The sequence below is a fragment of the Beta vulgaris genome, chromosome 2 (assembly GCF_026745355.1).
Source record: "Beta vulgaris subsp. vulgaris cultivar EL10 chromosome 2, EL10.2, whole genome shotgun sequence".
Classification (NCBI taxonomy): Eukaryota; Viridiplantae; Streptophyta; class Magnoliopsida; order Caryophyllales; family Amaranthaceae; genus Beta; species Beta vulgaris.
Genome location: NC_079203.1, coordinates 5,340,339 through 5,351,197, shown reverse-complemented (window position 1 = coordinate 5,351,197; position 10,859 = coordinate 5,340,339). Strand labels below are relative to the sequence as shown.

General features: G+C 35.5%; 1 protein-coding gene across 1 annotated transcript; it reads right to left on the bottom strand.

The window, feature by feature from the left end:
* Positions 1–3,547: 3,547 nt before the first annotated feature.
* LOC125494653 (cyclin-dependent kinase G-2-like) lies at positions 3,548–9,115 on the bottom strand. Its single transcript, XM_057392859.1, has 4 exons — positions 9,023–9,115; positions 6,608–6,659; positions 4,521–4,686; positions 3,548–3,761 (listed from the first exon to the last, which is right to left on the bottom strand). The coding sequence occupies exons 1-4, from the start codon at positions 9,113–9,115 to the stop codon at positions 3,548–3,550; spliced, it is 525 nt and encodes a 174-aa protein (XP_057248842.1).
* Between the last annotated feature and the right edge of the window lie 1,744 nt (positions 9,116–10,859).

Genomic DNA, 10,859 nt, shown 5'->3' with positions numbered 1-10,859 from the left:
CTGTTTCATGTTATTATTTGATATGTTTCTTGTCTTTTATAAAAGTCTTTCATGTCATCATTGGTATGTACCATATCATTTTGAAGATTGTTTATTCATGTCATTTATTTCATGTCATTATTTATTGTTTTAATGTCATTTTGTTTTCTGTTTTCATATCATTTTTAATATATTTCATGTCATTTCACTTTTGTTTCATGTCATTTTGTCATTGTTTTGTTACCCCTATTTTTCATCAATTTTGAACAAAAACAATATCATTTTCTCAAGAATTTTTTGTCATTTAAGAAACTAATCTATATATCATTTTTCCTATATTCTTTATCATTTTCAATACCAAAACCACACACAGGATCGACCCTGTACCGCTCCAAAATGGGACTAAGAATAGGACCTCGCATCTAAAAGGGCCTCAAATTTTGAAAAAAATAATCTTCCAACAAAAACTAAAATATCATTAAGAGATCGACAACTCACAACAGTACTATTATACTTATTTTTTCTCCTTACTTTTCCTCCCTAAACCTCTGAACTTTCCATCTCTCTCCTAGTCTCCTTACCCGCTTTCCCTGGCCACATTCCCAATCACTGTTTACGCTCTTTTTTGTCTGTATCTCTCTCTTCAAAAACCACACACCTCCATTTTTCTTTACAGTGTGTTTGGTTCATTTTTAGTAAAGCAAAAGAAGAGAAGAGAAAGGAAGGGAAGAGAAAAGAAAAGAATGGAAGAGAAAGGAAAAAAACCTTAACTTCTCATGTTTGGTATAAATTTTCTCTTTCCTTCCAAATTCCCCCACTTTTGGGGAGGAAAGGAAAGTGAAATTTTATCAAAGAGTCTTTCCTTCTAATTCCTTCCATTTCCTTTTACTTAATTTTTTTTAATGAACCAAACATTGGAAAGTAACAAATTTCCTTCCAGATCCTTTCTTTTCCTTCCAGATCCTTTCTACCAAACAAGCTGTTAATCTTTTTCACTCGATTTCATCAACCCCCCATAATTTTCCACTAAAAACCAATCCTTTTTACTAGCCATTTCAATTTCTCACCTGGGTTTTCCCTCTAAATTTTCCATCTGTCTCCTTACAAGTTATATTATGAACTACTTTTATGAAGCTACTAAAAATTACATCACAATTTTGATGAAAATAGAAATATATTGTTTTAATAGAGAGAAGGAGTGCAAGAGAGGATACGTTCTTCTCGACGAACACCAATTTTCAGCGATGATAACATAAACGGGTGAATCTGGGTCTGATGGACTTGCATTTGATTTCGTGTCACTTGGTGTTACTTGGTGTAAGCTTTTCAATCTCATTAATTGTTATTTTTTAATAAGCGGAATGAACTTGGATTTGGAACTTTTAGAGAATTCTTATATGAGTTTTCTCTACGTGAATGTGGGTTTGTCTTAATTTGGATAATCTCGTTGAAGATTCTTGGCGATTTCTATTTGGTTTTTGTGTGTTTGAAGAATTTTGGTTCTTCCTTTTATTTTTTTTTATAGGAGAATGTGGGTTCTTCTAATTTTGTTGAGTTTGAGATATTTTTATATATTTTACTTATTTAAATGTTGGCTTTGTCTGATTCAATATGAATTTCTATTCGGGGTGTTCATTACCGGGTACCCGAAAAATCGACGACCCGCTTTTCTGAGTAGTAAAAAAAGTCGGCTCATGGCCCGACTCGAAATAATCAGGTACCCGATTATCGAGTCACTAGTACAGAATCATTGATTTGCATCGGACTTAGGATCACCATTTGCATCGAACATCGGTCCGACGCCACCAGTTTGGACGCAAATGTCCCTTACAAAATCTGCGTCAGACGAGGATACAACACAAATCTTGAACCATTTGCGTCGGAGCATGGGAAACGTCCGACACACATGATAACAACAACGCAAGCATGGCAGGTGACATTTGCGTCGCAATAGAGGCAATATGCGACGCAAATGGCAATAATAATACTAAATTAAAATGTTTAAATTTATAGTTAAGCAGTTCATTATTTACTGAACTTCATTATATTTGTGTTCATGATTTGTGTTCATTATCGCAGTTCATGATTTGATAAACAACAAATCAGATTGAACAACAAAAACGAAATTAAAAGTTTGAAACCCAAAAAAAAATATAGATCTAACACAAATAAAATCCTAAAAATTCATTTCAAACCATTAATTAAAGGTACCACTTTACACTAAATTATGAGAAAAAAAATTATAATTACAAATTTACAACTTGAAATACATAGATCCAAAAAAAAAACTAAAATCTAGAGCAATTAACAATACAATTTTGGGTGAAATATGGAAAAAAAATAACCTAAAACATATGTGTCCAAAGCAGGAGACCAAGAACCACTACTAGAAAAAGAGTGTTTTCTCAACGCTTTTCCTCAATATTCTAGACGGAAAAAGTGTTGAGAAATTGATTCTCAACGCAATGTAAAAGCGTCGAGATTTCACGCGTGGAGAATTCTCGACGCTTTCGTGCGTTGAGATTCTCAACGCAGAAATGCATCAAGTTATGACTTATGACGTTGTTTTGTGTTGAGTTTCTCAACGCTTTTCTGCGTCTCGAAATATGCTTATGAGTTGTGATGCTGTTTTGTGTTGAGTTTCTCAACGCTTTTCTGCGTCTCACAATATGCTCTAGACACATTTCAGTGTCAAGATTATTTTACCTCCACAAATAAATTTTTGGAGCCAAAAGAACTCTTAACACGAAAAAGTGTCGAGATTTTAGCCTAGAAAAAACATCTAATGATAATAATAGCCACTATTTAATTGTATGGATCAAATATAATATATTATGAGCAATTTTCCAATAAAAAAAATATTTAGGTAGAAATGACCAATATATAATAATATTAATATATGTCTTAATTAACTAATGATTAATCAAATACACAGTAAAATATTCAGTTCGATCACAAATAAAATAAGTCAATTAGATAATGTCTACTATCAACTTCTTCAAACCTTACAAAAAAAAACATAACAAAAGAAATATATCTTTTACAAGGCATTTTCAAAGCATTAATAGCTTTATGAGTTGTAGTAATTTGATGGATCCGTGGCTTCTTTTCCTTCAACATCATCTTGAACCTTGAAAAAAAAACAAAGAATAATGATGTAAGTAATCTTAATTATATAATTAATGTGATATATTATAGTGAGAGCCAATTATAAAAGATGTAAACAAGTTAGTTAATGATAAAAGATATAATTAATGTTATATATTATAGTGATATATTATAGTGAGAGCCAATTATAAACTCAATTATAAACTTGATTTTGACCTGCTCGTGCCGCTTTTCCAAGTTGAGACAATTGCTATACTCGCAATAGAAGTTTTAGTTAATATTGTAGAAGTAAGATGTGTCACACGTTATAATATTAAATTGAAAATGAGAAGTACTTGTCCTTTGAGTGAGAACCAATACTGAACCAATGGTTTCCATTCAGAACGAGTATGTCCACTAGGCACAATATCATAAGAAAATCCATAACTAAATGAGATACAGGAGCAATTAACAACTAGAACTAGCCTATCTGTATGAAATTTATCAAACAGTTCTGATCATATTTTGAAGTACATAACTTCTTGATGGATGGATGTACCTTGTCAGGCTGATCGAATTCCGATTTTCCATTAAAGAGAGGCTCCTTTGGTAGAAGCTCAGCCATAATGCAACCAAGTGACCACATATCAATGGCGGTTGAATACTCTTTTTCCCCCAACAAAAGCTCCGGCGCTCTGCAAAGTAATATAAGAGGCATAAATGAAGTGTTAACCCTTGGACAAATCGATTATCACCCATCCCTAAACATCTAAAGCGCACAAACTTACTGAACTGGACATATACAATATGCTCGGAGCACAAAACAAATTCTGAGAAAAATGGCTGAGTTGTCAACAAAGGATAGAACTCCACAACAGCCGACTTGACAAAGTTACTTAAATTAATATGTGTTGCCAACCGAACATGATGACCAAATTCCTGCACATATAGAATTCCATCTTAGACATGAAATCACTCCATACATCTTATTGAAGAGAGTTGTTGGGGACTCTAACTGTCTTTTTTACACCTTTTGCTACTGAATTAGCTTAACAAGCTCTACCAAAAGTGAAACTATCAAGTAACTCAAGGTATATAACAATAAACATCTAAAGCGCACAAACTTACTGAACTGGACATAGACAATATGCTCGGAGCACAAAACAAATTCTCAGAAAAATGGCTGAGTTAACAGTTTTAAGAGAGTGACAATATAAATTGTATCATAATCAATGGTCACAGATACTAGAGAACAAAAATCGGGATACTACAGTCCAAGTTTTCCATAGACAGGTCAGCTAAATAAGAGAAATAGGACATGCATAGGAAATTCCAAAATTCAAAATATAGAACATGAAACAAACAAAAACAAAAGAATAATTAACTAAATAAAAGTTAAGCTATACAAATTGACAAATATAAGTACTCACAAGAAGTGGAATTTTGTTGCTCACCTGTACCAAAGTGTGACAACCAAATGAGTATATGGCTTCAATGGACTTCCATATTGACGAGCCAACCCAAAGTCACATATCTTCAACTCACCCTGGTTGTTCATAAGCAAATTTGATGTCTTTAAATCACGATCAAGAACCCAATTATCAGGTATAACAAAAGTACCTACAAAATGAATGAGGAAACGGAGTCCATCAGAATAGCTAGTGACTGCAAGTATGCTATGATGTAATCAAACAAAAGGAGATGATCAATCACAACTAACAATATAATTGCAATGCAATGCAGGGATCTCCTAGGATAGTTGTCAACAAACCAGCTGATGCTTTAGTTTGACTAGAAAGAAAAGATGAGGAATGCACAACAAGACTTCACACTTTTAGTCCTGTTTAACTGCATTAGAGAAGCAACATAAAAGGGAAAGACTTTAAGGCCCTACCTTATGCAAGCACAAAAAAAGACATTAATGATTCAGCATCGAATGTTGCAACTTGAAATGCAAAAGGTTAGGTTACAGGCTGAAGCACTTGACATTGAGAAATAGCGGCTTAAATGGTTAAGATTTCACAGCAAGAAAGACAGTGAAATTGAGAAATTGAGGCTGGAGAATGATAGGATCAAACTAGAGAACGACTAGATGGTTTTGCTGCTTAAGCAAAAGGAAATGGTGCTAGGTATGCAAAAGTCAGAAATATCATTAGAGCGCACTTCCCTAAGCATTGACAGGCTCCAAGGAAGAGATGGAACCAAGAATGAGTCAAGTGTGGGCAGGTTGGCAGTAGCTAGGGGTTGGTAGAAGGGGGATGGGGGTAGCAGCTAGCAGGGTTGGCAGAAAGATAGAGGGGGGCTACAAGGGGAGGGCAGTACCTAGGAGAGGGGGCTGTATGGGGTGGCAGGGTGTGGCAGCAGTTAGCAGGTCAACAGTAGCTAGGGGAGGGGGTGGCATAGTAGCAGTAGGTGGGAGGATGACAGCAGGGGGTGGCAGGCTGTGGGAGGGGGGGGTCTAAAGGTTGGCGGGAGTGGGGTAGCATGGGGAGGGGGGTGGCAGGGGTGGGCAGCAAGCTAGGGGAGGAGGAAAAAAATGAATTGGGTACATTATACGTGAGCCAAGAGTGGCAGTAGCCATAACAATGCTTTATTCAGATGATATGAGAAGCCAAAACACCATAACTTTATGAGAATCATTGATACAAAAAGAGTCACATAATAAAATTCATGAGTTCATACCTCTGATTATAACCTCCTCCTTTGCATAAAATTCCGTATTGGTTGGCCATCCCGAGTCTGAATTGGGAAGTAGTAGATTAGTTTGAGGTCTCAAAAAAAGTAGTAGATTAATTTTAGTAATAATTTCGTTAAGTGCATCCTAACTATTTATGCCTTAAATGCAGAGAGAAATCAAAGATTACTAAAAGTAAAGTGCAACAATCACACAACATCAGATTAGCAGTTTGAGGACATAGTAGACCTGAATTTTCTTGTAATACATTCAATTTAAGTAACAATATCTATAGTATCAAGGTTTCATTAGCCAACACTTAAAGAGCTTTGATACTGTAATCTTCTTATACTAAAGCAAGGTACAAATCTCCAATTAAACTAATGAATCACCTTCTAAATTGTGAGCACACCGGATCCATTAAGCAATTCACAATATTCTATTTAGAATTTTTAACAAAAATTTCAACACAAATGAAAAAGCATTCTTCATATGTCCCTAAATTTTAATATACATCAGAAAACACCAACATTATTAGCATAAGTATCAAAATGACATTATAGTTATCACAAAATGCTTTATTAAAATTGACAGTATAGTTATCTGTAATAGAAATTAGATAAAATAGTATAATAACAAATATGCCACATAATTACATGTTTTGTTCACTATAACATCAAAATGAGAACAAAATTATCCATTAAAAGTACGCAAAATTAACTAATAAACTTATCATATCAAACCTGGGTGTTCAATTATGCTAGCTAGAGATCTAGAATAAAGTACAATTTGTTGATATGAATGAAATTCCAAAGCAATAATTGAATTGTGAGCCCATCTAATGCAAAAATTTAGGTCTGAGTATACAGTAGAACTGCATAGAATTTCTATAACTTACCATTATAAGATAATCACCCATCTAAAACAAAATGAGTAGAACATTCAGAAACAAATAGAAAATTAGGTTACAAAGTGAAATTGATACATAGAAACATGAAAATCCATAGTTAAAGCCTAAAAAATAAAAAAATTGACGAAAATATCAATTAAAGCTCGTTTATGAAATCGCGTTCAGAAATTTATTTGCAAAAATCTAACCAATTAACACAAGATAGATTCGACCATATGAGCAGAAAATTCAAACTGAAATTAAGCTAAAACGAAGATAGATGAATTACATAGTCGGCGATTTAGGTCGGGCCTTCTCCATGGGAGTTGTCTATGGTTCAATCTCCGATTCGTCGAAAGATCAATCAACACCTTAAAAGGAAAAGGTCTGCCATCTTCGCTAGTGCAGCAACTGGTGGATTCCGTACATTAGCCAAGAGGAGAGAGAAACGTGGATGACCTGAGATGCAGATGAAGAAAGGTTGGAGATGAAGGGCAACGTGTGTTGGATAGTTCAATGTGAATGAGGAGTTAGGTTTTCCTTTAGTGGCCCGTGAAATGAGGGAAACTAACCCTGTTTTTTTTTTAAAAAAAAAACTAATACATGCTCGACAGCAAATAGCGTCTAGAGACGGTATTAGTGGGCCGAGCTCAAAATCAGCCTCGTCACTCCCTAAAAGCGTTGAGCCAAAAGTGTCGAGAAACTAAGGAGATTGTTGTAGTGAACAAGAGCCATAACAGTGTCATCCATCTCCTCAGAACTACATCCGTGTGGAAAAGCAGTAAACCTAGATCGCCGGCTAAAGCAGAATCGACGGTGCGGTCGGACGAGCTGAGACAAAGAACAAGCTACCATGGTTGGAGTCGACGTTGAGCGGCTCGCGGGAGGAAAGCGAGTAAGTGAAGAAGAACGACGACGGTTGACTCAATTTTTCCATCAGCTAAACACGTTCAATGATAGCGACTCGGGAGTGAGAGTTTTCTTCTAGTTCCTTCACTGAAGTGATTTGAGAAAAAGAGAATCGTTAGAGAGAGATATGAGTGATTAGTGAGGAGGAAAAGTATGCAGACAAAGAATTGGTTCATATTTCCTTGAATATGGTACTTAATTATAAAGCTGAAAAAGCATAATGGATTTATTTTAAAAAAAAAAATATGTATTTAAAATTTTTTATACATTATTCAACCTGGTAATCGATATATTAACATGAGTGTATTTTGATGTTAATCTCATCAACTTCGATTTTGTGGGCACTGATCCACCTTTAGGGGCGGATCTAGGATTTCGAATTTGGTGGGGCACCAAATTGCAAAAGAAAAATCATAATATCATATTTTAAAATAGTGCAACACTTTAATTTTCACAACCTAAAACAGAAAATGAGTGTAGGGGAATCGAACCCGCAGGCTGCGGCAATAGCAGTTACATGCTACTAAGAGAACCACTGGACCAAGTTGCATTATATGTAATTATTGTGCGCGTTTTAATTTTAACCTATTGAAAAAAATCTGCTTGACGTTAACAGTTTGTTTGGTAGAAGGAATTTGGAAGGAAAGGAAAGGAAGTGGAAGGAAATTTATTATTTTCCAATGTTTGGTTCATTAAAAAAAATTAAGTGAAAGGAAATGGGAGGAATTGGAAGGAAAGACTCTTTAATAAAATATCACTTTCCTTTCCTCCCAAAAGCGGTGGAATTCGGAAGGAAAGAGAAAATTTATACCAAACATGGGAAACTAAGGGTTTTTTCCTTTCTCTTCCATTCTTTTCCTTTCTCTTCCCTTCCTTTCTCTTTCCTTTATATCATTTGTAAATTAATATCTTAGACCTTTATACAAGAATCACACATCTGAAAGTACTAGATTAATAAGTCCAAACATTTCAATGATTCATTCTTTTTATGATCTAGACAACTTTAACATGAAATTAAAGTTTAACATAAGTATTAGAATTAAACATGAAATTAAACTTTAAGCCTCATTAATGCTACATTTGGGTAAATTAGAAAAGTTGAGACCTAGTAATGGGAATAAAAAAGAGTTAATCTACCATTGAGAATTCTTAAAAATAGGAGCCTACCATTGAAAATTTTCCTAAAAATTGTTATGAGATTTAGAAATATGGGGTTCAAAGACTTTATTACTCCATAAATTGTTTGAAAGGTGCATGAGTTTGGTGAAAGGCAAATTCTTTAGGTATAGATTTCAAAATGATCACATAAATAGTTTTTGGGGTCTAGGAGTGCCCCGAGTTATTTTGGTATTAGGATGTTTGTTCTAAACTTCTATACGTCGCCCATTATTTACTAAAATCGCCCAAATTTTCACACAAATAGACTATACTACCCTTATTTATTTTTCTGATTTTTTTTACCCTCTTCTCTCTCACTTATCTACTTTTTCATCTTCATCTTTCACTTTTGCATCTTCTTCCTTCACTCTTCCATCCGTCTTCACTTTTTCATCTTCTTCCTTCACTCTTCCATCCATTCACTCAGCTTGTAAAAAAATGTCTGAGGAAAATCCAAACAAGAAGAAAAAAATTATCCTTCGTCCTGCAACAGAAATTGCACTTGCAAGGGCTGAAGAGGCAAGACGACACCGAGAGGAGGCGGAAGCGGCGGCTTTGGCGGCGGAGCTTGCGGCAGCAGAGGAAATGGACGCCGAGGAACCGGCAGCGTCATCTCAGGTAATTTTTTTTTACACAAATTTCAAGCCAACGTTTGCCCAGGACGATCTCCCATGGAACGATCGTCTGTCCAGGACGAGGATCGTCTGTCCAGGACGATCATTCCAAGGGGCGATCATTTGCCCAGAACGATCCTCCTATGGAAGTATCGTCCTGGACAGACGATCCTTCCATTGGGCAAACGATCGCCCCTTGCAATGATCGTCCTGGACAGACGATTCCATGGGCGTGATTTCCCTTTTAAGGTTATGTTATTATTATTATTTTTTTTGAAAGAAGGTTATGTTATTATTAATATTAATATTGTTATTATTATTATTATTAATATTGTTATTATTATTATTAATATTGTTATTATTATTATTAATATTGTTATTATTATTATTGTTGTTATTATTATTATATTTATTATCATTATTGTTATTATTATTACTATTGTTATTATTATTACTATTATATTTATATTTATTATTATTATTATATTTATATTTATTATTATGGTTAATAATTTTGTTGTTGTTGTTATTTTTATAATTATTATTATTATTGTTATTATATTGTTATTATTATTATTATTATTATTATTATTGAAATATTTTATTAAAGTAATTGTTGGTGAAATAGCCATCTGGGTTTCAACAATTTGCTGGTAAGACGCTTCCCGGATTTCGAGTTGCGCAGTACGAGGATTCAGGACCGCGTCATCCGCATTCACGTGGTGTTTCCGCTTCCGTTAGAAGGACGCGAATGAACCCGACTGAGCCGCGACGTCAGCTTCAGTTACACGATGAGGGTGTTGGTGCGGCGTACGATGCAATGGAGCATCATGATGTAGATGAGGAGGGGATGTTCTTTACGGTGATGATGTTCACGAGTCAGTTTTGCAGGAGTTTGAGAGAGATGTAGACCCTACAGTTGATGATCGTTGGAATGTTCGTAAGGGTAGGGGTGGGCGATTTATTCGGGGAGAGGGGAGTTCATCGACTGTTGAGAGTCGAAAGGGAAAGGGGAAAGATGTTGATGACCTTAGCTGGAAGGTCACAGGTCCAGTTGCAGGACGACCTACGGTTGGGTCAGTTATCCCTAGTTTTGGTGGACACATAGCTATGGAGATTTGGGGAGGGGGAGATAGAATTCCCCTGAAGTGTCAGACCCGAGAGACGATTTGTGCACGTTTGAGGACATGGGTTAGGACAATGCCTCCACCGATACATGCTCGTCTTCGTAGGACGTCTCTGTACCATATCCCTTTTACTAGGGGTGTTAAATGTCGGATATCGGATCGGATACGATCCGAAAATTCGGATATCCGAAAATTTCGGATCGGGGAAATTGTGATCCGAATCCGATCCGAAATTTTCGGATATCCGAACTTTTCGGATATCCGAACTTTTCGGATCGGATCACCGGGTTTTCGGATTGGAGGTTTTCGGATCGGATCATCGGATTTTCGGATCGGGTCCGTTGAAATTTTTGAAAAATCCCGATCCGCATCCGATCCGAAAACCCGAAATTTTTTCCGGATACCCGATCCGAAATATCCGA